This window comes from Rhagoletis pomonella, unplaced genomic scaffold (assembly GCF_013731165.1).
Source record: "Rhagoletis pomonella isolate Grant_MI unplaced genomic scaffold, Rhpom_1.0 Rhpom_scaffold_00008, whole genome shotgun sequence".
Lineage (NCBI taxonomy): Eukaryota > Metazoa > Arthropoda > Insecta > Diptera > Tephritidae > Rhagoletis > Rhagoletis pomonella.
In genome coordinates this window covers 45,095,943-45,122,752 of record NW_023458562.1, presented here as the reverse complement: position 1 = coordinate 45,122,752, position 26,810 = coordinate 45,095,943, and the positions used below count along the sequence as shown (strand labels likewise).

Sequence of the window (26,810 nt, the reverse complement as noted above, 5' to 3'; positions counted from 1 at the left end):
TCCAACTTTGCTAATAATAAACTGATTTTTTACTTCGTTTAATAAAAAGTCGATTGACCAATAAACATTTTTTATCGATTGCATTTTATTCTTCCATTACTTTCGACTTTATTCTGTTCTGCTTTTTTTGCTAAGTGAAACTTTCACAAATCAAAAAAATTTATTAATAGTGGACTAATAAATAAATTGGCTATCGATTAGTATGTAATTTTTTAAACCAATTTGTTTGCGACTTTCGAAAAAATATAGCCAATAAAACAATTTTTTCTTAGTGCCATTATTTCAATAATCGATTTTTCCGCTATAATTTTTTTTAGAAAAAGTTATCGATTAATCAATGTTTGTAAGCGAACCTACTTGCGAAAAGACTTGTTTCCGACTTTTTCTAAAGGGCCGTTCACACGTTTGGTACATTTACACAATTTTTAATTATGGCCAATTGGTGCAAAAATTGGGATAAAGCCCGATATTTTTCCATGACACGATTGAACTAACATTTACAACAAATTTGTCCAATAATCTGATTCTGCCTTAAGGGAATACATTCGTGAATCGATTTTTCTTCCTTCGATTAATTAGCAAGCTATTGGTATTTTTTTGCAACCAAATTTTTTTATTCGATTAGTTGATCATCAATTAATAGAAATAGAATAAATAGAAAACTATATCGAATGTTTTTTCTTTTGATTAATTTGTAGTCTAATTTTTTTGCAAATTAATTTAATCCTGTAATGTTTTCCAAACGAAATCTTTGGAAGTCGATTTGTTTACGTAAATTAATTGTTAATCGGTTAATCAGTAGGTAATCGATTAATCACTTGGTAGCCGTTTAGTAAATTTTTAATGGACAAATAAACTTTTCTAAGCGAAGGTAAATATCGATTAAATTAATATCGAAGAAATGATAATAGGCTTGTCGATTTTCGCTAATTTATTCGTAATTATTTTTTCGAAATAATGGTATCTATTATATATATTTATTGGTAGATGATTAATTAATTTTTTACAAAGGATCTTTTGGACAAATCAAATTTTTCTAAGCAAATTTTTGCGAACCAGTTCTTGTCCTTGAAATAAAGAATAACCAATAACCGATTTTTCCTAAGTGGATTTGTTTAAAAATCCCCCGATTCATGCGCTTATCGATTTTTGTTCTTCGACTGATTGAAAACCGATTAGAAACCGAGTATTTCCCTTCGAATAATTGAAAATCGAGTTTTCTTAGTCCATTTATCCAAGAACCGATTTTTTCGATTAATTAGTAAATTTAGGGGAATTTTCGACTAACAGGTCTATTCTGCACGTTACCGAAGATTTTGTAACCGGAAAGTTTTATTACCAAAAAATGTTACGACTTCTTGTCACCGCGATTCTAGGAACGTTGGTAATGCAGTTAAAGTATTCAACAATTCAGCTATGAAGAATTGTGCAAATTCTGGCATTGCATATTTCACGGGGCAATACTTTGTTACCAGCTTATGAGATGGAAACAAAATTTACCGGTTACAAGAGTACACAGAATGCGAAAAGGGTTTAAAAATTGACAGGAACTTTATTTACCGGTTACAAACTTTTTATTACCAGCGCAGAATAGACCTGTAAGATATATTTCTAATTTGTGCGAACCAATTTTTGTTCATCAAATGAATGGTAACCAATAAGTCGATTTTTTCTAAGTGTATTTATGTGAAAATCTACAAAGTTATTCGTTCATCGATCGTGCTTTTTTGAAGTAAGTAATAACCGATTAAAAAATTTTTCCCAGCAATTTTTTCGCAAACCTACTATTTTCCTTGATAATCGACTTTTCTTAGTCGATTTGTCCAAGAGCCGATTTTTTTCTTGATTAATTAATAAAACAAAAAGAATTTTCGATTTAGAAATTTTTCTAAGCTAATTTTTTACGAACCAGTAATTGTCCTGAAACTGAATGGCAGGCAATAAGACTTTTTTGCTAAGTGGATTTATTTGAAATTTTATGAACCTATTCGTTCGTCGATTTTTCTACTTCGATTAACTGATGACCGATTAACAGATTTTCCCAGAAATTTTTTCGCAAGCCAGCTAATTTCCATCGATGAATTGATAATCGATTCTTCATGGTCGATTTATCCACAAACCGATTTTTTTTCTTTCGATTAAAAACTAAGTGCATTTATTTGCAAATCCACCGATTTATTTTTTAATCAATTTTTTCTGCTTCTATTGATTAATAATCGATTAATAATAAAAGATTTTTGGCAGTAATTTTTTTGCAAACCGAATCTTTTCCTTCGATTAACCGGCAATCGATTGTTTTCAGTTGATATATTTACGAACCGATTTTTTGCTTTCGATTAATTAATAAAAATGTCCGCGTTTTCGAAAAGAACTTTTTACATTATACCTGTTGCACTCCTCACTTATCTTAGAATTAGTCCTTAGAGTAAAAAAGAAATTTTTCTCGTTTTGCCTTTTCCCTTTTCCACTGCCTGAACCGCTCCTGTCTGATGCTGTTGTTTTCACTTCGTTTTCCTCATAATTTGCAAGAAATGAAAGGCGCGCACGTGCCTCGCAATGCAAAAGGCGGACAACGTAACGTCATTATCGTTAAAAGAAGAAGAACCGACGGACATACATAAAATGCATGCGAGTGCCACTACAATAACAAAAAACAGCAACAACAACAAAGGCAATAGCATCAGAAACAGTAAAACAAAACTAAAGAGGATAAAATGTGAACCGAAAGCAAAGTAAAGTGAAAGAGAAAGAGAGAGAGAGCAGTTTTATGTGACAACAACTATCTTTGCAGGAGTAAGTATGAGAAATAATACATACGTACATACTAAGATGAAGAATGTGCTAAAACTACACAAAAAAAAAACCGAGACTAGAGGAGAAAAGAACACAACAACAACAATGCATTTCCATTTGTATAGCACAGCCCGATGAAGGCCAGCTAGCGGCGTTAAAGAAATGCTTTTCCAATTGCCAACCCAGCTGGAGTGAGTGTATGTGAGAAGACAATAACAACAACAACAATTTGGGAGCAAAAGCACAAACAACAACAAAAATCTACATTGCTATATGTGCAGTGCCGCATATTCTGTCTTCATAGTATACCAGTACGGTCTCTTGGCTGCCGACGAAGGTTACTCATACCACACGTAGCACATTGGCCAGCAGCAAGTAGCAGCACACACTATAAATATCACTCATAATATAAAGAGTAGTGGTAGTTTTGCAAACGAACTATGCGTTTGTTGTTGTTGTTGTTATTTGTTGTTGGCACCGCCATCTGCGCACGAATAGCAAGCACATACGAATAACGAGTAGCATATTGCATAAACGAGGTTAGGTAACGCCCCAAAACGTGACTTTCGGCGCTAGCGGGCGGCACCCGATTGGTGCACATACTTACATACACAAGCAGAGGACTTTTTGCATTTGTGTATGTGTTTATAACGAAATATATAATTCAACTATGTTTAAGTGTAGCCGCTTGCGACGTGTAGGGAGAGCCAGTGCTGAGTTGGCACTCGTCCTAGGCGTCGCCTACAAAATTTTCAAGGGTTGCTTGCACTTGCTGCTTTGCTTGTGGCCCGCTAGGAAATTGCTAATGCAATTATAGCTAATGAGGAAGGATAAGTAGAGCGATATGAATGTATGCCATATTTTACAGGACTTTTTTATTAATACTCTGCACTCAGCTATTTGCAGAAAAGTAAAATTTTCATAACGTTCCGACTTTCATACTTTTGTCATTTTCACAGTCTCATACATACCATTTTTCACATCTCCATATGGTCGTATAAGTACACTCCTATGCACTTGAATAGGGACAACGCTTTTCGCTTTTTTCTGGGTTTTTTTTCTTTTATTTAATTTCAATTATTGTTTTAAATAAAGCCTAGCAAATTTTCAAATTTGCACAAAAAAATTCATAAAATTTCCATAAAAATTTCAAACTTTTTTCTCAGAATGGTAGCTTTTTTATGGAAAAAATTGCGGAACGGCGTCAGAAAACGTTTTCAAAAAACGCTAATTTGTACCCACTTTAGGTTTGCGTACTAAACAAATCTAAAAATTCCAAGAAAAGAGTTTTGAAATTTTTTTGAAAATTTTATGATTTTTTTAACTTTGTACATTTTTGTTAGAGAATGAACTGTATTTTAAATTAAAAAAGGCAAATTAAAAGAAAAAAAAACAACCCTGAAAAAAAGCGAAAAAGTATTGTCCCCATTCAAGTGCATGGGAGTGTATGTGTTGTAGCGTTCGTCTGAGAAAAACGTTCAAATTTTTTCTGAAAATTTTTTGAATTTTTTTAATTCTGTAGATTTTTTATTAGAGAATGAACTGCATTTTAATTGAAAAAAGGCAAATTAAAAATGAAAAATCATCTAGAAAAAAATCGAAAAAACATTGGCCCTCTTCAAGTGCCTGGGAGTGTATGTATGTGTAACCCTCATCTGTGTCGCTATAAACTTGACTTGCCTACCTTGCCAGACAATTCACAGTTCAGCAGCTCGCTCACTCACCCACTAACTCACTCAGTCATGCACTCATTCCCTCAATCACCTTTCGCTAGCAATCAAGCGGCTGTGTTCACAAATATTTTATGCCACTTATTTATTTATTTTGTGGCAAGAAGTTAAAAGTTTTATTTGTTTCTAGCTAAATCAATGACCTTTGAACCCGCATAGGCCAAGTGTAGGGAAAAAAGTTGCGGTTATGTACATAAAACTTTGCCACTCACTTGTTTATGATTTGATTGATTTTATCAAGAAGATAACTTCAATTTCCACGGCAGTTATGCAGAAATATTGAAAAAGTTAGATAAAGTGTCTGGCAGGCACTTGAACTACGGTACACGGCAGCTTTTCATCATCCTATTCCCAATATCATCCAGTGGCCGCTCACCAAAGCAGTGGGCCAGCTAAACTTGCATGCGCTTCAAACCTTCTACTCGCTTCTCAAACGAACCGCACACGCCAGTGTCTTGTACAACTAAAGTATTTTAATTTATTTCAAGTGCGTTTTAAATCAGTTTTATTGAACACCTGACTTCAATACTTTCTTTTACTAAAAATTTGCATATTTCGTTTTGCCTTTCAGCTTCCTCCTTTCATCTTTCACATAATATATTCGCCTTCCCTTTGCTTGGTGTTCTAAAGTACTTTTGTGTAGAAAACTCCACATCTGTGTGTAGCACCTCTACCTCACTCTCCACCTTCGTTAGTACGCCGTAGTTCCAAGTGGATTTCCCAACCATGGATAGACTGTGGGACAGCTATCGCATACATTCATGTAACGCATCTCACCGGTCTCCACTTTTCTTAGTGCACAATTCTGCTTAACGCATGTCGTGCGTGGCTTCTTCGGACAGCTGTGGAAAGGTCTGCCCAAGGTGGGATGCTTCATGTAGTGTATGACGCGTGAGGCGGTGGTCAAGTAGACATCAGGAAGCTTATTCACGTGGAGAAGGAATCTGTAAAATAGTTTGGTTGTATGATTTTTAAATGAATAAATTTCTATACTTCCAGATATTGTCGAGGATCTGTATCTCAACTAATCGGACTAGAGAACATTTTAAACGCTGTAAATGGTCACTTATAAGGACATCGAAAGTTTAGGAAAAAAGTAAATCTTTGCTGACCTTAACACAAATCTGATGCTGGAAAGTTCCTCTAGTAATCTAATCCCTCCAATTCTACAATCGTAGTGTATATGGGGTTCGCTGCTTTCCCCTTATTCCCATTTTGGCTTTTGAGGGTAATAGAGTCACTCACTTTTACAACTCTCCAATCGTGGATTTGTGGTGTTTCACTGCAATTCCGGATCACCCACAGCATTATTTCTTCCGCGGAGGATTCTTCTGGTAACCAAGCTCTTGACCGTGGTCTGTTTGGAGATTTCGTCCCTCTGAGCAGCCAAACGGTCAACTACTGGTCAAGGACCCCCCAGCCTGAATATCGGCTCCTTATAGAGTGTAGGCGATCGCTTATCCACGTTATATGGATCCGTGGTTGGTGTAGACTGGCGCCCTGACTACAGGTGCTGAACCAGAATACATAAGCAGAATATGTGTGCATACCTCTGCGAGACTAACTAGAATGGGTCTGCAGTGGTGTGGCCTGAGGTTCTCATCAGGATTTGTTCTGTCTATAATGGGCAATACTAAAGGATCCCTGGCTACTTCGCTAAAAGCCCTAGTTGCCTTAAAAGGATTTCATGAACCGGAGTAGTTGAAGGGTACGTGAGCGCTACCAGTTTGAGGTCAGACCTTAGTTGTGAGCAAGTAAGGGGTAGGGTATTCTCTGGTATTTCACCACTTAATGCCATTTTCAGCTAGCGAATAGGATGACCTTTGCCCACGCTACTGCCTAAAGCCACTGTGACATATAACCTTTCGTATGCGCATAAGGCGATCCGGAATCCTGAAAAAGTTCGGTGAATAGCCCCGACATTCCGGAGGATAAATACCCTCACTATATTTTGAGCCACTTCAGGTCTTTGCCCCCTTAGGATTTGCCTCACTAGTGGCTAACTAGTTCGTCGCCTGCTAAGATCTTGTGGCTTCCACTAAAGTGAGAAGTGCCCGCGCAGGACGTAAAGCCAGCGCCCTCCGCTTTGGGTGCAGTCTGGGAGCCTTCATTGTGGTACTGCCGTTTACCAACGAGTCGTTAATCTCTGACTAAATTTACACAGCACAATTTGTGGCTTGTAAAACTGAGCCCTATGCTAAAATTATTAAGATTGCTCTTAAAATTACTAGTTGCATCTCTCCTTTTTAAAACTGCACTCACTTCCTAAATGCCTCAAAATTATGCCGTCCTCGCTGGAACCAGGCTGCATGCAAATACATGCCGAACGGAGCACGATTACCCTCATAGTGCCGCTTAAAGTTCTCCAACATCCACTGGAACAACGCGTCTACATCATCCTTCGGCGGAAATATACATGCATCAATCATCGCACAACTGTAGCCTTGTGTATCCACCCATGAAACCATTGGGTTTACCCAAAATCCTGGAATCGACGCTTGTGGACATGGACCAATCTGGCAATCCTGCACCGAGCGATAGTCGAGTGTGTACGGCCACATAGCCGGATTGCGATAACGTTGCGTCGGCCATGAGCTATCGTAGAGCAGATCCAACCGCTTGGCAGCTTCGAAGCTGTTATTGCCCGCAATCTGTAGGAAAGGTAAGCGCATGCCACGTATATGCCTGCGATTCACTTTCGCAAATTGTTCCAACATTTCGATTTGCTGACCAAATTCAGCCATTATTTGCTCAACATCCGCCTCGCGCCAATAATCTGTGCCTGAACCGTGTGTTATGGAATGCAAAGCGATCTCATGTCCCTGCTGATAGAGCGCATTCACCAGTGTGTAATCCGTGTACTCGTGTGAGACGTAGAAAGTGCCGCTTGCTGTGCAGTTATCAGGATTGACTAGTCCTTGGAAGAGCTGCTGATACTGCTCGTAGTTGATTACATTTACCGCATCATCGAATGTGATCGTGATGAGCTGTAAAATGAGGGAATGACGGTGGAGTTTGAAACAAATTAGAGTATAATTTTGGTAACGCACACACCTGCGGTATTTCCTTTTCGCGTCCCTGGAACTCTGCGCTTGGCAGGCGCAATCCTGAGCAACGACAATTTGGCAGTTGGCACTTATCGACGGTGCAGCGCTCGGCTTTTTTCAGCGGTAGCGAGCTATTAGTTTCTTCTATTGGCTTCTCTTCGCCATGCACCAGCGCTGCACACAGCGCGAGTAGTAGTAATGATCGAAAAGTTACTCGGTGGAACATAGTTACAGCTTCAATATTCAGTTATACGATTGCCTTGCACTCTTTTATGGTCTGGCTATTGCTTCCCAAATGCACGCGTCGTTATCTTATCTTCATGGAAAATTTGCTGATCATGTTCGACCATCTTGTTCGACATTCATGATGAACTTGCTGGTTGTTTTGCTTGTTGTACTACAAGGTCTTGTTAGCGGGACTTGTTAGTCAATTTGTTCTAATTAGTGGGTAATTTAATTTGTTTCTAAATGAATTCGCTTGCATGAGTAATTTTCTGGTTCTAGGCTTGGATGATTCATAATTGCGAAATAAAAACAGCAACAAAACACTTCAAAGCTTCGTACTACAAAGGAAAACGGCATTACGAAGCAGCCTTTGTAGGAAACTATTGAAAGCAAGCAAACATAACATATTTTTTTATACAAAAAAAAATATTATTTAAATCACAAAATTAATTCATACGTAAGGGAATTGAATTCTGACTACTACATTCTCCCCAAAACGCTCCACTTAATACTTCCTATTCGCCATACCACGACAACCAAAAGGAAAAGTGTGCAATGCCATTTTATCTTCTTATTTAGTAGGTATCTATAAGCATAGATGCACATCTCAAACGTCACATCAAAATAAATCACTAAGGTCCCTAGTCTCTGGACATGTATGATGAGATTAGACTTAGACTCAGGAGAGGCAGGTGACATAGTCACAGATTAGTTTTGGATACACTGGTTATCAAGTAACGGGTAAACTTCTGCAGGTCCTGAGTGAGTTATTATAAATCACACGCAGCCTTTTAAACATCTGGTGCAAGGAATGTGGACTTAGTGTCAATCCCGGGATGTTACTCTTCACGAGGAAGTATAATAATTCTCTATTCATACCTCCCTCCTGAAACGAGATAGAGCTTCTCTATCAACCGAGGCCAGATAACTTGGAATTATTCTAGACAAGAAACTCAAGTGCAATGGAAATATTGAAGACCGCTACAAGAAAGCCAACACCGCCTTGTATGCATGTCAGAGGGCACTGGACATCCTCTTCTAGCCGTGAAGAGACCTCAGATTCAGAAACGCAATGGGCCTTGAAACATTACCGGATAACCTACGATATCTAGATTATACCACTCTCATACTCTGTTTAGAAAACAATTTCTCCATTAGAACCCCAAGGAGGAACGAATGGAAAGGTGCCATAGACTTCGACCCAGGATCGATGGCTATGTATACAGATGGGTCGAAGCTTAACGAAAGGATGGGAAGCGGGATTTACTCTGGTGAACTCGCGCTAAACCTCAATTTTTGCTGATCGGACTATTACAGCGTTTTTCAAGTAGATGTAAACGCCATAATGTTGCGGTGGCCCATAACCCTCGATCATCCAGGAGGATTCTCAAGCTGCTGGCATAAAAATTCCTGCCAACAACCGGTCCAGCCTCCTGCAAGCGCAAATTAAAGGCTTAATTCATCGAGGAGGTAAATACCAGGTAAGCTGTGGTAATCACCTGCCATACCGTTAGCTAAATTTAGCCAAAAATGTATGTAAAGCATTCCATGGCTATCACTCGGCTGGACTGCACTTTTCTGGGCTAAGTTGGCGGAGCAATAACCGGATACTGCCTGATAGGCCCGCACGGAAAAGGGCTGAGTTATCCAACCAACGATTTTTGTCGCAGCTGCTGAGCCGAGGAAGATGGGGAGGGCATCAAACCTTTACCGTTTACTCAATTTTCCGTGTTATATAAAACACAGTCGAGGGTTATACTATTAAGGGAGGGAAAGAAGCAAATGGCTACCGCCGGTGGTATCACAACGGGATTGGGCTTTCCGCTCTAATCTAAAATCTAACCTAGACCTAGACCCACGGAAGGGACAGGCCATATGGTCGCTGCGGCTAAAATATTCTTTCGTTGCAAAACTCTTTTCGCTTAGGTACCAAACTTTACGTTTCTAAGTATAAATTTAGGGGATGCTCATGATGCTTATATTTTACTCTAAAAGTATTGTCTACATATATCTATTAATCAAACAAGTGTTTAAGCAATCTAAGAACATTTTAAATTTAGATTATCTACAAAAAGATCACAAGCTTCAGTTGTCACGGCAACACTAGCTTTTTATGAAAATCACCAATATTTTTGCCAGTTTCACGGCGACCCAGTAGCGCATTTCAGCAGTAATAGACGTCGCAAGATCTTATTGCCTTATTACCTTGGCACGTTGATCGCATCCTTACGTAGTGGTATTGTCTGCCTTTGCTCTCACAAAGACATCGACTGGCCGGGCAGGGGTCCATTCAACATTAAGGAGCTGGGAATTGCAGGTGTAAACCATCAAATCGTGTCCCTAAAGCTTTCATCAAAAGCGCGGGTCTCATTCGGGTAAATATTTGTATGTACAGGTTTATATTTTAGCGAGCCGACAGACGTCCCACTTTCAGCAGCAGCTCAAGCTGGGTTGAGTCAAAAGGGTGGATCAGTTTGGGTCCGAAGTCCTGCGCACAAACACATTACGTAGAGTCAAAAATTGTATGTAGAAGTGTATAAAGCGAGCCGAAAGACGTCCCACCGCACCTCATGCTAGGCCGAGTAAGTGAATGCTTCAACCGAATATGCTGGATTGGCTGCAGTTAGTTCTTATTTAGATGACTTAAACGATTTAGAAAATAAATGGAAAAAGGATATGCACCAAGTTTAAATATTGCTAAGTCCCTCGTGAATGTATTTCACAAATGTGAAAAATAAACAAAAACATAAATACTTTTAAACCATTTCTTTTCAACAAAAACTACAACCAAGTGCAACTCTCATTATTTAGTTGAACAAGTTACCTAATCAAAAGATAAAAGTCAACTGGCGAATTATGAGTTTACGTGAGTACTTAGTAGATTCTGGCTGTCTTTTGTTTATTCGACATCATTTTTATTATGCATGAAGGCACCAAAACATAGAAAACACAAAAAAAACACAATGGTAATGCTTTTCGCAAACTTGGTGGCTGCATGGTCAACTGTCACGATATCGTAATTCGTGTAAAATGTGCATGCGCTGGGGTTAAACTTCAACTCTGAGATGAAGAAGAATGGAGAACACGAGTAATAAGTAGAAGTTACCGCTGCACTTAAACGTGATGAATTACGCCACCTGCTAGCGCTGGCGACTAATAAGCTACACTTAAGGTGCACTTAAGTTGCACTTAAGTGACCTGCAACAAGCTTTCGAGCGCATTAAGTTGCTTGAGAGGATTTTAGCGAAGAGCGACTTGGGTATTAAAGTAAGCAAATAATGTTGAGTGGATTAAAGTTAGTATTTAAGTGGGAACGGAGAAGACAGTTCAAGATTAGCAATGGACGAAGGAACGCAAGATTATAAGAAAATTTTGGTATGCGGCTATGAAGAAAAATAAAATAAATCAAAATAACAAGGACTAAAAATTTAAAAAAGCTAAAGAAGATTGTAAGCGCAAAATACATTGAAAGAAAATTGGAGAGCAACAGCCATTGACTTTTCTTAAAGCAATCAGAAATGGTTTTTACTTAAAAAAAAATAAGCAAAAAGTGGCTAAGAAAGTATTCCACAACTAGCTAGTATTTACACCCAAATAAAGAAATAAATTTAATTCCGTGCAGTCTGACAGGCGTACAAATGGAAATTCTACGCAAAATGCATTACGCCTTCGAATTTCCAGCAAGAAGTTGAAGGTTGCTGCTTTTGCCGCTGTTGCGTTTACGAGCACTTGCCATAAGTAAATGTTGTTGTCGTCCTCTGTGTTGTTCGGTACACTCAAGTCACGTACGCGTGCGTGTCGCACTAGCTCACGAACAAGTGGCGTGTACCCACAAACTTATGCACACATACATTACGGTGGAGCGATTGGATAATATTTACGCTCAAAAAATCTTTCAAATTATGTTGTTTTTTTGGATTTTCGACAAGGATTTTACGACAAATCTCTCAAATTGTGGTAATTTTTTTAAGATTTTCTAGAAAGATTTTTCGAAAAATCTTCAATTTAGCGTTATTTTATAATTTTTTAAAAGATTTTCAATATGCAGTCTTGTATCCCATTAAATTTTACTATATTTTGATTTATTTTCGGCAACTGTTTTGCTGACGGTGTTACGCATTTTTTTCCCATAAAAAAAAATTTCGAACAAATGTAAGTACTTTAGTGTACTACAAAACTGCATACCTAAAATTATTCTAGAAAATCATTTAAAAAAGTATAAAAAACATGACTTGTGAAACTTTTTCGAAACTTTAAGGCTCTTAGGGCGAACACAGTTCAATGGGAAACCGTTACGCCACTTTTTCTCACTACTAGAATTTCGAAATCGAAAAATTAATTTTTTGTTTGCTCCACCCTAATATATATGCATATTTCATATAATCGCAAGTATTTGCTCAAAGCAGACACCCACCCATACCCATTCTAAATGCTTCTTCACGGACCCTTATACTATGAAGTCCACTTTTTTTTTAAGTCAACATGCCAAATTCGCATAGCCAGCCAGCCGAGTACGTGCATGTATGCGTTTTCTTTTGGCTGCGTGTCACGCACGTTTCTTGCTTTATGCAACTAAATTAAATGCAAAATTCCATTTGTCTCCCAAAGGCAGCAACGCACAAAAGGTGCTTTACCGCCATCAGAGTCCTCTTGCCTGTAGTTGATCTTTTCGTGGCTTACATATACTTCCTTAAGCAAGCTAGAGCAGGCAATGTGAAAAATGAGCTAGTCACTCAGTTTGGCATGTCTGGCTATAGAGGATGGAACTGCATTCAAGCAAAGTGCACCTAGAAATATTCAAACTCTTTTTAAGGGTTTGAAAGTGAATTGATTGGTTATTAAGTCAGGTGGAATCAGTTAAATTGGAAAAAGAACTTAAAATAGTGTTTGATATCTCGGATAAATACGCTCAATCCGTACCTAAATGACCCGTAGATGATAAATCCTTGTCCGGCATTTCTAACCAACTGAGGAACAGCCCAAAAATGGTAGCGCGGCACTCCCCAACAAAACAGAACCACCTCCAAAGTAGCATTAGCATGGTGTGCTATGATTACGATGGTCTTTCTGCAGATCTGTTGAGCTTCCTATTTAACCATGGTTATAATGATCTTGAGACCTGGCTACCTCATCAGCTGTATTAGTTATTTCCGAGAACCGAACAAGTAGTGACGGCAAGATGACCCAGTGATGTCAGTGCGGCATGGAATTCTGTACAATCCCCGTTTACACTACTTTGCATCCTATTGCCCTCAAAATAACCTGGTTATCTGCGAAGAAGTGGTATTTGGCTGGAACGGTGTTATTTAGAAGAAAGCACGTTGCCTTCTTTACAACATAAGTTTCGGCTCGGTAATAGATGCAGTCGTTTAGCAGACGAAAAGACGAACTGATCCACATACGTTTCGAATAGAGACCGTCACAGGTTCCTTGCTCCATGTTATAACCATCATTTTAGTTGTATATACTTACAGAACCATTTGCTACCGGTGGTGCTAAATCCAAATTCTAAATCAACTCTCTATGTATTTCAGACAGTATAATCGCGAGTCATAAGTTGGTTGGTTTACATTTGTTAGCTTCCCTTAGGCTAAGAAAGTAAGTTTGCATTAGAATCTCTCAAAACTCTTGGCTAGAGTTCGTCCAAGAGCCGTCTGCCCTTAAAACACAACCCGGAGTCACGTCCGACCTAGTTAGTATCTTGCGCAGCATTCATGCCACAATTGTGGTATCCAAAGCTTATCAGGTGGAAAAGTTTTCGTGACTTCGACCAAAGTTACCCGAGCTCAGTGTTCCACCAAACTGGCTTGGCTTTCGCTCGTGGCCGAGATAGTTGGCAAAATAGTTCGATGCACACCGCAGCCAAACGCTGAGAAACACTATCCAGATTTGCATTTCTCCTTCTAACTTCTCCTTTTGTCGATGCCAGTCTGGAAAGTTTTCCTCAAGCTTTTCTTCGCAACAAAAGGTCACATCGAAAATGCAAATTCGAGATCTTCACCTGAATCCAGAAGTCGATGTGCAATTTCTAGTGTCTATACAATTCTCCGGCCCTAGGTTTGGACGGTGCCAGGGCCAGCTTGAAGCTCTGTAAAAAATCAAGGACTTTGTGGGAGCTGATTCTCAAAAGAAACTCATCGATTAGCGAGAAAAACGAAAGGCTTTGCGTCGGTACAAAAAGGCATTCTGTAGGCAAAGGAGACGGTTATAAATAAAAATATAGAGATGTATGGCAAATCAGACGTCACAAAATGCTAACGATTGGTGGACGAAGTGCTAGTAACAGCTCTCAAAAATGGAAAAAATTAAAAATGGAGCTAGGTGTCTATGTCTTATGAAAATCGGATGGATAATTGCAGTGGTAATTAATGTCAGCTCAGGACGTTACAAAACTTATCGAGCCTGAATGGTATGCTCTATGAAAATCGAATCGAAGAATCACAGGATTAATTGTTGACAGCATTGAAGTACAAGTAATTTTTAGCAAAAAAAAACCGACTTAAACTCTCATATAAAAAGAAAAATATATATATATATATCTCATGATCGACTGATCGGATCTTAACCAGATTAGTATAGAAAACGAATTATCGAAATCGGTTGTCGTGGTCCAAAGTTATGCGGTAACATACATTAAAAAAAGTCGGTTAAAAAGCATCAGGAAAGCTAACTGAAAGGCAGCTATCCAGCGTAACTTTCATGCCTCGTGTGGAAGCCCGGTTCTGGGAGTCAACTTCTTTCGAGGTGATAAAACTTGAGATTGAGGTATATACATATATAGTACTAAATATGTTTACTTTCTTGTGCAAATAAAATTTTAAGACACTTTAGTCGTATGATTCTATTGCACATACATAAGTACATGTATAAATTTATATGTCCTTTCCGACATATTTATCTACCCACCTATCCACCTAGCTATTTAGACGTGCAAGTGTTAGCGCCGAACACATAACTGCCGAATAGATACTGTCATTTTGCCACTGATAAATGACGTGGAATTATGTCTCGCCGTGAGGCGCTTAATTAACTCATTCAACTGCAAGGTACAAGCAGCAACATGAAACATTCGTACAACATGTGAGGACAGCAGCACCAAAAGTGATATGTGGAGAGTAGCAATGAAAAGTAAGAGGATGAGAGGTGAAGGCTGATATCATAAAGCAAGGTAAGGCTAGGCAGGCTATGACACGATATCAACAACAGTGACAGTAGCTACAACAACAAGGTCACATGCAACACTATACTACACGTTTTCGTAGCATATTTAGCGGCGCATACGGTGATAGTGGAAACATATTGCCCTAAGGGTCAGTGAGCAAAGACCGAGCAAAGTAGAAATATTCTACTCAGATATTTATCTAAAACTTAGATTGGAAAGACCTGAGTGTGTGCAGTTGTGGAGGTGAAGAGTGTAGGTAAAGAGTAGCAAAACAGCGTATTTGAAGAAGATGCATTAAAATTGAATGGACCGCACTAAATATCTAGGGGCGATTAGTTTACTGCCAGTGTGTTAAGCTACTCATCTAGTTCATCTTCTGTATTCTCTCAGGGAAATTATATTTTTTTTTACATTTGGGCTACCTATACATTGGCACAAAGCATTAAACATACCAATTAGCGTCTGCATCACCATTTAAAGAAAAAACTGCCACAGTGCCAATGGCAGATGAAGAAGGTTGCTGTATTATATATAATTCCAGATATCTTAGTATCGGGTCCTGAAGTAAAGCGAACAAATTTAGTTTTAAGTTACGATAGCGACTGGAAATTTATGAAGTCGTGAGAAGTTACGTCAGTGTAATACCAGTTAAATAACTAGTCAGCCGCCATAGTGTTAGTGTTGATAGTCTCTCGCGGCGTCCAATTTCGTTGTCCACAATGGGAAAGTAGAGGACCGCCATCTTAGCGCTAAGTTGCAAATGCGGGTAGTTATTTTAGAGGTAGCCACTTCGCAATGCAGATTGTTTACACCTGCTAGGTATGCTTCCTGGTTCATTGGGTCGCAGATATTTTGGATAATGTCAACATCCAGGTGGATGAGGTGACTGCTTATAGATATATATTTCTTTAACCATCTAGTTAAATGTGAGGTGGCGGATATGGCAAACACACATGAAGTATTTAGACAAGGGAAACTTCACCGGAAGTAGTTCGGCTTCGTCTTGTAGGTGGTGAAACGATGACACGAGAAGCGACGCAGAGGCGGCGTGCAGAGCTCATGTTGAAGGTTAGGCCATTGGGTACCAATGATGCGCACGGTCCACACTGGAGCGGCATAGTTTGCTACTTTCTTTTTCCCTAGATGCTGCCGGAAAGTGATTGAGAACTTAGTTGCTGCTGCGAATTTTATTTCCGCGCCAAGAAGAGCATTTCGATGGTAACGGGCGGAGTTTACGGTCGGAATTTTTAGCCTTATCGAAATCTACGTTCATTTCAAGTTTCACTTCCTTCTTCCAGGGGATCAACAGAGATTACCTGTCAGGAAGAAGCACATAAGACCATTGATGTAGCTGTTTACCAGTGAAAGGAGCTCACAAATGTTATGTACAGTAGTCATAATAGAGTTGCCATCGACGTTTGAGACGATCGAAAACTCCTGGCTACGAGGGGGGAATTTGGCGAGATAAATGTTGAGCGGAAAAGGAGGGAGGTACCACCATTTTTTCTTCAAGCTACCGATGAGTGCCTATCGCCTAGTATAACTAGCCCGAGAGCACTGCAGTTAAATGACTTAGACCAAAGTCACTGATATTCTAAAAAAGAAAAGCGGGGGCGGTTTTGGTTGTTAAAACACCCCCCGTGGGTCCGCCACTGACTGACACGTAGTTTAACACCCAAAACCACCCTGCCTAAAATACCACGCACTTTGAGCCAGAACTCATTTGAATTGAAATTAGCCACCAAGGATGGGAGGTTAGAAAAAGTTAACGAGGTTAACAATTAGCATTATTAGCAAACCGTCGCAAAGAAGAAGTTTTTGAACTCAAAAGCTTGCTGGCGAGGAAACACCTTAACTGAATAAGCTCTTACTTATAAGAAGTGAAGATACCTAAGCGAAAAAAATTTGGTTGTATTCATTGCACATTACAGTCACCAATGAGCGACATACTCCAAATCGACTCAATGCAGCACCAAGTAGAGTACTACAGTGGTGAGCACTCGAACAACGCACACCTCGAGATATTTCCACCGAACGAGATTCAACGATACATACACCGGTTGGTGTATCTGGGACTATACAGACTGGGAATAAAATTCATAGGGAGACTGTTACCACCTTCACTTGCTATCGTCCTCTGATTGCCGCCATAAATCCTGAATCAGCAGACTCCAGACGCAAGCCAGAGTTATCCAATGAGTGTCTAGTATATGAAGATTCCCTCGCAGTACTAACCCTTCTCAAGGCGCCTCTACCCAACTCAACTAACACCCGTCTCCCTCTGGTCCCATCCGAACGAAATGGCACGTTTCAATCACAACAATAACAACAACCAAATCTACTGCAAGATTTGGAGAATTTACGCACTTAAAGGACGAAGCTACATAGCAGAGGCTTTACAACGTTTGATACATATGTAGATGTATGTATATACCACTCGTTTCTTTCGGCCGTTATGATAAGCCGTTTAATTATTAAAAAAATAATAATTTTTTTTTTTGGAAAATTGCAAGTAAATTTATTAACACAGGTCACAAAGCACTAGCACCTGTGTATTTATAATAAATAGTTAGAATAAAAAATAAACTAGTTTTCATTTTTAATATTTTAAGCTGGATTGCGGCAACGTCCGCCAGCAAAGATGCGTCCATTGGTGCAAGCATATCCATGCACCAGCAATATCACTAATATGATAAAGGTAAGCCAGCGAAGGTGCTTAATCCACAGCGGGCGTTTAGGAAGTTTTTTGTTGTTTTCACAGATGTTGTAGTTGCTTTTCTTACTGCTTGAGTTTATGCTGCGCGCAGGCATTTTGTTGAGTGGATAGGAAAAATGAACCGCTGAGCTATTGGACAAGGTAGTATTTGTTGTAATAGTTGGGAAGACCTTCGGTGTTGATGAGGTCTTAGACTCTTTCTTAGGATTTTCTTTGCTAATTATAATAAAAATTTAGGATTATTTCTTTCCTGCACTTCTAAATTATAGAATTTCTTTGCTTGTATTTGTATGTAGATTTTTTATTTAGATTTTTAGTCCTTCAATCCCTAGCTTTTTCGCCGAGAACTTGCCACTTCGCAGTTTGCTTCAGAACTAATTGTTGCGTTTGGTTTGGCGTTTTCTTTTAAGCACAATCCATAGTTTGATGTATAAAGTTAAGTACACTCCTTGCACTAACTGTAACATTAGTATGTTTGACATTTATGACAAAATGCCGCCTCCTGTATGTATGTATTTGCTCGCTGTGGGTAGTTAATTAGAATTTCTACTTAAGCATGCTTAAGCATATTAACTATGGCATCCCAAGAGAGCAACTACTCATGTAATACTAGCAATATCTATGTCACTAACAAGCAGTTGAGCAATGAAATTCAACTAAAAAAAAATAACTCATGGAAAAAGTAAAACAAAAGACATCAGAAAAGTAACAAGTAAAAAAAGGATAGAATTTTTCTGAATTTTTTTAGCATAACAGCAAATTCAAGTGCATTATAAATGTATATAAAACCGCTTCAGTATTGCGAGTTTATTGTTAAATTCAGTTTAATAATTGTACCCTGCATGTAAGGAGGTTGCATGGGAAGACCATTTCCGGAGGGATTCGTCTGATTAAATAACGAATCAATATGTAGTTCTTCACTCAAGAAGGAACCCTTCACATTCTACCACGGACCGTTCCAGTCCCGCTTAGATGAGCAACCAGAAAATGGCTTCTCGATTTCTCGGCTTTCGGACATATGTGCTGGGTATACTACCTCAGGTTCCTCCAACCGGCTCGTCGAATTCTGCAAGTCCACTTGCGGCATCCCCTAGATACTGCTCGCTTACGTTATTGTGTTCGCTCAAGCCGCTTCTCATTACTGCCTCTCCTGGTGCACCCTTACCTGCAGTTTTTTGTCGCAACTAAGACGATCGATTTTACTTGCGGCAGCTGATACAAAACCGTCGGAGCACTGCTTCTACGTATCCTTGTCATAGATTATCCACTAACCACTAATTTTTTTATTAGTCAGATAAATGAGGTCCGGAGTTTGTCTCGTATGCCAGTCTAGTCTCGCTAGGATCCCCTCAATTGCATGCTCACTAAATGAAGCCAAGTCCAAGTTGACTGGATATATAGGGGCGAAAACGAGGTAATCCACTTCGGCATAACTGATCTGTTTTGTCCTCTACTCTTCACAAGACCACATACATATATTTTGTCCACAATGAATCCAGGCTCTTCTCTTTTTTTTTTTAAGACGACCTCAAGCTCAAGGATTGGGAGCAATTTCGTCTCTTTAGCGGAAGAGATCATTTAGTCGAATACTAAAGAATACTTTTTAGCCTGCAGAGCCCTGTAAGAATGTCCCCAGATTCTCTTTATAGAGGTTAATTATAAGGCCTTCATAATGAAGACCTCCGGGCTGATTTCCTGCAGACCTATATCTCTGGAGAAAGGGACTAGTAGGAGCACTCGAAGTTTACTTTTTCTTGAACAAAGCCTTGTGATGCGAAGTTCTATGGTCATATATAGTGGCTCAAGCTTGAGAATTGCCACCGGTGGTGCATTCGGACATGTACGGATTATTTCCGTAATCCATTCTCAAAACTCAAGGTATCAGTCCGTATTGCTTGTATTAACGTAGCATACAGTTTTCTCAGTATCTTTGGATTATACGTCCAAGACTACCCCGCTGAACCTACATTAATGCCTGCTTAGCTCTGAAGTGGTTATATCAGCTGGAGCTTTCCACAGAAACTTGGAGTCCAGGTTTAGACCAAACTACTTCCGCTCCGTGGTGAAATTGAGCACAACGTAACTAAAAGTTATATTCCCCCTACCCGGAGAAGTTCTTCTTATAAAGGGCAATAACCGTTCCTCGACGCAAGGAACAAGATTAAATCACCTTTGGTGACACCAAGATTCACGGCATCAGAAAGGTTATCCACTATCATCCTACATAGAGGAATAAAAACAATAAAATATAGACACTGTACAGACCCAGAAGTAGTTATGTATGTCTGTTTTGTAGAATGATATAGAAGTCAGGATGTCCCATTTCTAGCATTGGCTGGGTAAAGTGCTTCTTGACTACCTTAATTATGGTCGTGGAAGACAAACAACTAACAAGAGCTGTGGATAAATATAGGCTGAGGATCTATGTATTTGCTCATGCCTTTCCGGTTCCAACACCATATCGTCTGTTTGGGTAAAAACTAAGTTAGCGATAATACTCGGCTCTGCTAGCTAGACGCTCTGAGCCCTGACGAAAAGAGCTACCTAATTTTTATCAGTGGAGCTGTAACGGCTCTGACTTCAAACAATTTGCACTGCTGTTATTGCACAACTAGCTCAGAGCTCAGTCGCAAAAGTCGAGCAGCTGTTCTTGGAGGAGCTCATGCCTTCCTGCCTAGTCCTCTTTATAGTGTTTAAGCCCTTAGCAGCGCTAGTGATACTAACATCAACTTTCCGCCGGTTTGCACTTTTCTACAAGGGGTCTGGTCTTGGTGGTCTTCCGAAAAGTCTTATTCTAAGAACGACAGAACCCATGTCACCGCATTTCCATTACCGGAGGTGGCGTACTTTACCACGTAAAAATATTAGTGTCATCAGTCTATAATTAACTGCATTTACAATTTCATTTATATTTATACCAAACTATTGCTCATCTGCAGTGCGGCTATACAATTTTTTTTTCACCTATTTTCAGTTACTAAATTCTCTTTATTTTGCAGCCATTATTCATCACTATTCTTTCTAAGTAAGTACATACCTGCTATAAACTAAAAATAAATAAATGAAAACATTAAATATGATGTCGATTAGAGATTGATTTCAAAGCTTGGCGTGCAAACTTAATGTACTTCGAAACGCGCAGTTCAGTTAGAAAGTGGCAGTGGATGCGATAGCACGGCGATGCGCGTTTCACGGCAGAAGATACGAGGAGTCAACGATTAAAAGAGTTAAAGAATAAAGTGAGAAGGTGGAGAGAAAGGCAAACAGCGAACAAAACAAAATAAAAAATTTCAAAAAGCAAGAAAAAACGAAAAAAATAAAATAAACAGAAGCAAACAAACCGATTTCATATTTACTAAATAGCAATCAAACAAACAAGAAAAATCAATTTAAGAAAAAATCACTTATGTTTGTATGTCTCTCGCCAGTAGTATAATGATGCTGTCGTCGATTAAATTAACAACATTGTTATTGTTGCTGTTTGCAACAGTGTACAGTCAAAGCGCTGCATTTACGCTGCCAGCGGTCGAAGAGACTACTACTGCGGTGGCGGTAGATGAAACGACGACGCCAACGTCATCGCCGACGACACCAACAACGACGACTACACAAAAAAGTAAGCTGCCGGTGATGGACTGCACGCCGAGTCAGCAAAAAATGGAAGATTACGCAAAAAGTGGTAATTATGCAGCGGAAGTGGTCAGAAAAGTTTTGAAAATTACTAAGCAATTTTTTCCCATTGAAAAATTACGAAATTTTTCAAACAATTTCAACTTTTTAAAGCATTTTTTTTAATTTTTTCAAGCGCCCAATTTTTTTTAGTTACTTTTACTCAACTAAAATACTTGATAAAATTTTCATATTTTAATTTAAAAATATTTCCATTAAGCATTTTTTTTATTTTCAATGCTTTGCAATAAATTTAAGGTTTTCAAGATAGTTTTCGCACAAAGAACTTAAAATCTTAATTATTTCTACATATTAGAAAACTAATTTTAAATGTTATAATATTATCTTATGGACTTATATTAATCTTTTTTTTCTATATGCATGAGGAACAAGTGCTTGACTTTTTTATAAATTTAAAATTTTTAAAGTTTAAAAATTCATACTGAAATTTTAAGTAATTTTTAGTATACAAATGTACATGTAAGAATTTCTCAAGTTTTAGAATTATGTTTTATATAAAATGAGCAAAATTGAACTTCTACGCGGAAATTTTTAAAAATTAAACATTTCTAAAATTTAAAAATCATGCATATTTTTGACATTTTGAGGAACTACTATAAAATGGCTCAAATACTTAATATGGTGACAGGTAACAAGATCAACGGAAATAAGGTCAATTGACTTTATTTCCCACCCTGGTGCGAAAAAAAGTCAATTGGCATTATTACCTTTTCAAAAGCGAAATAAAGTCAACAAAAACTTGGAAATAAAGTCATTGACGCTATTTCCTCATTCAAATGGAAATAGCGTCAACAATGCTTAAAGTATGTCGATTCATAGAAAAAAGTGTTGTTTTTACAATAAACATTGCCCCGTAAGTGTTGTTTTTTAATAGATGACAAAGGTTATTGCCAAATCCTCAGTGTGGTAATATTAATCCACACACAATCATGAACTACCACCAATTGATTTTATTAAAAAAATTTAAATTACGAATATGTAAAAACACGATGGGAAAAACTAAACGCAAAGCACAGCTGGAATACGAGAAATATTTGAAGAAAGACTGTGGAAATGATCCATAACTTGCAAAACATGTTTTGTTTAAACAAAAATAAAGCGAACACTAATAAATTGAACAAACAGTCCATGTCCTAAAACTCCGGAGGAACACTCAAAGAATTCTGTGTTTTAAATTAGCATATTTTGAATGAATTCGGAATGTCTAAGGTGGAAAAGAAACCAACCTTTCTATAAGGAAACAATTATAGAAAAGGAATTTTCTTACACTGTATTCATGTCTCCGCCAGCAATTTGGGACATCATTTAAAAGCAAGGCGAACGACGACACTATTTATTAGATGGCACACTCAAGCCAATGTGCCAAAATGCGGGTATAAACAATTATTGATTATTTAATATCGGAACCGAGATCATATAAGTGAATTGATTGGTTTTCACGCACTTTTGAAACACAAATTATATGCTTTTTTACTGCAGACAAGTTGTTGCCCCAAAACACAGCAGAAATCTTCCAATCAGGGCTGCCAACTATCCTTAGTTATGAGGTGCCATATTGAGGATAAAAAAGGGCCAAAATGTGCCAAATAGAAAAATAAAAGTGCCAAAAAAGGTGTAATTCCTTTTAATTATTCACATTTTGCAATAAAATAAAGCCACATTTTCAAAACAAAAGTACAATGATAAAATAAGATAAACCAGTTGAATAGTCTTTATAAATTAGAAAATTTTAGTTGAGAAAAAGAAGTGCACGCAAGGGATTTCACAAAAATGTATTGAAATGTTATTTTTACAAAAGTGCGATTTTGGCACTTTGTGCCAAATTGAAAAGTTAAGTGCCATTTGAAGTAAAATAGGGACAGATGGCACGGTTTGAGCCAAGTTGGCATCCCTGCTTCCAATAACTTACAAATATAAAAATGTGAAATATCGAGGGCTTGAATTCATTAATACCCTCTATCTGCAATCTGCACAATGCACTAATTTGTGATTTTAGAAACCATCTGGGACTTATTACCTGTCGTTATATAAGGTAGCATTAATATCACCGATGACAGTTAAAGCTTAGGTGGATTTTTATATCAGAAACTCATCTTTGTGAAAAGTCTGCAGATAGAGGGTATTATTGAATATAAGCCCTCGATGTTTAAAATATAGAAAAATTTTATTTCAATGTTTACAAAAAATAAATCTACCTGCGTTACTGCACGGCGGGAGACGGGGAAGGGGGGGCCGCGGCGTAGCGTGATTGGTGTGCGCGCCAGTCGCGCGGGGGGTACGCGGGCCGCCGCGAAGCTAAGCAAATTTAATGTTTGAAAGAGCAATAATGTCAATGGATTTTACTTCGCTTTTAAAAAGGTAATAATGTCAATTCACCTTATTTTCGTTGATCTTATTACCTGTCACCACTTAATATACCTGCATATGTACCATACATGCATTCACACACACACACAATACGGGAAGCATATTTTAAACAAAACCGTAAAAACATCAAATAAATTTGAAAAAATTAAGCTTTCTTTTTTATGTAAGTAAAATCTTAAGTTTTGCATTCATTAAAATACAAACCCTTGAATTGAAATACATATGTATTTTGTATGTAAATCTCTAAAACATATGTACTAATGTACATACATAGAAGTAAAAAATGTTTGCAAATTTTAAATTATTTTTCCAGGAGAAATGTTTTCTCAGCTTAAGTACAATATTTATTTTATTTTTATAAGTCCAATTTTCAAATCATAACTAACTTTTAAACCATTTTCTGCTAAAAATGTACATTAGGGTGCATCACTCTTCATTAAAAAAATGTGTACTGTTTATCCATCGACATCATAAAACCTATTATATTTCGAGACATGCGCTTAAAACTTTTTTAAGGCTTTTTAAATTTCTAATTTGCAGTGAAAGTGGCCAAATATTATTTAAGCAAAAATTTGTTTATTAATAAAAATTGTAATTCATATTCTTAAGCAACGCAAATATTGTTAAATTTTTAATTTTCCATGTTTTTAACAATCAGTAAATGGCAATTTTTTTTCTTGCTTCTCATTTTAGTAAAAATTGTCTTTCCTTCAACCAATGACTCAGAGGAGGAGAGCAAATTCGATATTTATGGCTTGAAAGTTACACCACCACCGAAAGGGGTGACAAATAAAACAGTCAGCAACGTTGAAGCCACCCAAGAAACAACCGTCATAGAGACTACAACCAGCAGTACCACGAGTACAGTTTCCGCACCAGGCAATTCAACAGATAATGTAACGCCCTCATCTGTCGACGATCGCTTGGGTATCTTGAACTTAGCGCCACACTGTCCCGAGGGGCACGTAGTGGTGAATCAGCGTTGCCACAAATCGGCTTAAAGCGGAAATAAAACTAATTCATTATTTTCTCTATATTGTATTAACCCTATTTTTTATTATTATTAAAGAATGAGCAATTTCTATTATAAGGTAAAATTCTTAAAACTATGTTGCCAATGATACACAATCTCCTTCTAGTTGCTACACCAGTTTTCTGCAACGTCTCAACACATACACATAGCCTTCGCCACAATATGCGAGCGTATCCAGCAAATTAAAACGACTTTCCAATTTCACCGCTGTAGCATTCGTTATCTTCTCATCGGCAATAATGTGTTGGGCAATTTCATTAAATTTTTCTTGCAATACTCTTTCAGTTGGCCAATTTGATTCGCTCAAATTGAAGATGTCTGCTATACGCCTGGAGATATAATTTTCGGTGGCTGAAAAAACACATATATTTTTTTAATTACATTATGATAACTATGTACATTAGGGTGGTTCTTAAATCCAACACCTACGCCGATGCTACTATAGTCGAAGATATCACATACAAATTTTGGTCCCGATTGAAGTCGGCTAAGGCGAGTCGCAGAGGGGTCAAAGTTCAAATTACCCTATGAAGACGTCTTAACCGAACCCAATCGGGTCCAAAACTTATATGTGATATCTTCGCCTTTAGTAGTATCGATTTTGGGCATTAAATGAAAACAATATTTTTAATATTTTAAGTTCTAGAGGCATTTGGCCTTTGACCTCTTTGCGACACGCCTTAACCGTCTCCAATCGGGACCAAAATTTATATGTGATATCTGTGAACTTGGTATCAGCGATTGAGGGGGTGAGACTGAAAAAATCGTTCATCTGATTTTTTTTAAGGACCACCCTAATGTAGGTACATGAAAGTATTGCATTTTAATTTTGTTTTAAAAGACTTCTTATAAAAAGTTACACAGTGAAGTAAAGTAAAGGTTTAGGCATCATTTGGTTTTGTAGTCAGAAGAGACAAGCTATTTTTGACGAAAAAACTATAGACTACCCTTGTATATCTAGGTGGACTGCAGCTCAGCTCAGCAACACATTTCTAGCTTAAGGTGAACCGTAGACGGTCGGGAATACTCCTTAAGGTGACATAGCTACAACAGTTCAGTGAGAGGACATGGTCCAGTTGCAATCCACAACTGATCCACACTCTCTCAGCTATGAAGGATAATAATACTGAGGATTCACTTTCTCTTAAGGTGCTCCACTTTTTAAATAGCACAGTTTTCAATATATTTTTTTCACATCTTACCACTTTCCACTGCACTGGGGGCAGCAGCAACCGGCTGATGTTGCGCTATCAGCAGCATCACCTTAAATAAAAACAACAACGCTGCTGTTTTATTTGACGATACTCGTAATTTCAATGCAAACATTTCTTAAAATACTGTATGCTATATAAGTATGAACATATATAATTTTTTATGTAAACTGTTGGGGTTTTCCTTGTGTTTTATATGTTGTCTGTACGCGTGTATTTATTTCTGAGTTTTGTTTTGATCAATTGCTTCTTCCAAGATTCGAGACCGAATACTTTTCAGTGGAGCGGTTGACCACCTTCGCTTGCGGCTATTTGTGAACTGATTGAGCAACGGCAGACCTCAGTTATAATTACAACATACTGGGCGTGATGCCGTGGCTTCTACCCGAAACACTATCAGTAATTGTGCGGTTTTGCGAAAAAAACCGAGTTGAGACATTTGTTGATTTAAGATGATAATTTTGTATGCCAATGCGAAGCAAGAATGATAGGAAAATATGAGGTGAGCAGGGAAGTGGGAGAGTTTTTTTTGTGTTTTTTAATATCATCTTTGCGGTAAATATTGACATTTTTGTTAAAAATATTACGGCAATTCATCTAAACACGTAAAAGCCTCATTTCCAAACCTCGTAAAATTGTTAAATTTTGTATTTACGTTTATTTACGAGGCTTACACAGCTACGAGGCATTTACGCGTTTATATGAATACCCTGATTATTTTTAATAGCAAACTCGTTTTTTTCAGAAACCAAAAAATTTCTTAGAAACCTTTTTTTTTATAAATTTACTATCATATTTGTGAAAATTTACTTAAAATAATGATCAATAGTGAAAAT

General features: G+C 37.9%; 3 protein-coding genes across 3 annotated transcripts; 1 reads left to right on the top strand and 2 right to left on the bottom strand.

The window, feature by feature from the left end:
* Nucleotides 1-5,018: 5,018 nt before the first annotated feature.
* Nucleotides 5,019-7,796, bottom strand: LOC118745313 (chitin deacetylase 8). The gene is made up of 3 exons (XM_036478838.1): nucleotides 7,578-7,796; nucleotides 6,786-7,510; nucleotides 5,019-5,467 (listed from the first exon to the last, which is right to left on the bottom strand). The coding sequence occupies exons 1-3, from the start codon at nucleotides 7,794-7,796 to the stop codon at nucleotides 5,215-5,217; spliced, it is 1,197 nt and encodes a 398-aa protein (XP_036334731.1). The 3' UTR covers nucleotides 5,019-5,214.
* Nucleotides 7,797-20,830: 13,034 nt separating this feature from the next.
* Nucleotides 20,831-24,815, top strand: LOC118745196 (integumentary mucin C.1-like). Its single transcript, XM_036478717.1, has 2 exons — nucleotides 20,831-21,352; nucleotides 24,424-24,815. The coding sequence occupies exons 1-2, from the start codon at nucleotides 21,088-21,090 to the stop codon at nucleotides 24,729-24,731; spliced, it is 573 nt and encodes a 190-aa protein (XP_036334610.1). The 5' UTR covers nucleotides 20,831-21,087; the 3' UTR covers nucleotides 24,732-24,815.
* Nucleotides 24,816-24,851: 36 nt separating this feature from the next.
* Nucleotides 24,852-26,276, bottom strand: LOC118745197. Its single transcript, XM_036478718.1, has 2 exons — nucleotides 25,966-26,276; nucleotides 24,852-25,114 (listed from the first exon to the last, which is right to left on the bottom strand). The coding sequence occupies exons 1-2, from the start codon at nucleotides 26,087-26,089 to the stop codon at nucleotides 24,873-24,875; spliced, it is 366 nt and encodes a 121-aa protein (XP_036334611.1). The 5' UTR covers nucleotides 26,090-26,276; the 3' UTR covers nucleotides 24,852-24,872.
* Nucleotides 26,277-26,810: the final 534 nt, after the last annotated feature.

What these genes read in the sequence shown, in the direction of transcription:
- LOC118745313 (XM_036478838.1), bottom strand. Translation starts at nt 7,796, where the DNA reads ATGTTCCACCGAGTAACTTTTCGATCATTACTACTACTCGCGCTGTGT. An exon ending in GCGAAAAGGAAATACCGCAG is followed by an intron (nt 7,511 to 7,577) that starts GTGTGTGCGTTA and finishes CTCATTTTACAG; the next exon opens with CTCATCACGATCACATTCGA. An exon ending in AATTTTGAGGCATTTAGGAA is followed by an intron (nt 5,468 to 6,785) that starts GTGAGTGCAGTT and finishes ACTATTTTACAG; the next exon opens with ATTCCTTCTCCACGTGAATA.
- LOC118745196 (XM_036478717.1), top strand. Translation starts at nt 21,088, where the DNA reads ATGTCTCTCGCCAGTAGTATAATGATGCTGTCGTCGATTAAATTAACA. An exon ending in GGAAGATTACGCAAAAAGTG is followed by an intron (nt 21,353 to 24,423) that starts GTAATTATGCAG and finishes TTCTCATTTTAG; the next exon opens with TAAAAATTGTCTTTCCTTCA.
- LOC118745197 (XM_036478718.1), bottom strand. Translation starts at nt 26,089, where the DNA reads ATGTTTGCATTGAAATTACGAGTATCGTCAAATAAAACAGCAGCGTTG. An exon ending in CCCCAGTGCAGTGGAAAGTG is followed by an intron (nt 25,115 to 25,965) that starts GTAAGATGTGAA and finishes GTGTTTTTTCAG; the next exon opens with CCACCGAAAATTATATCTCC.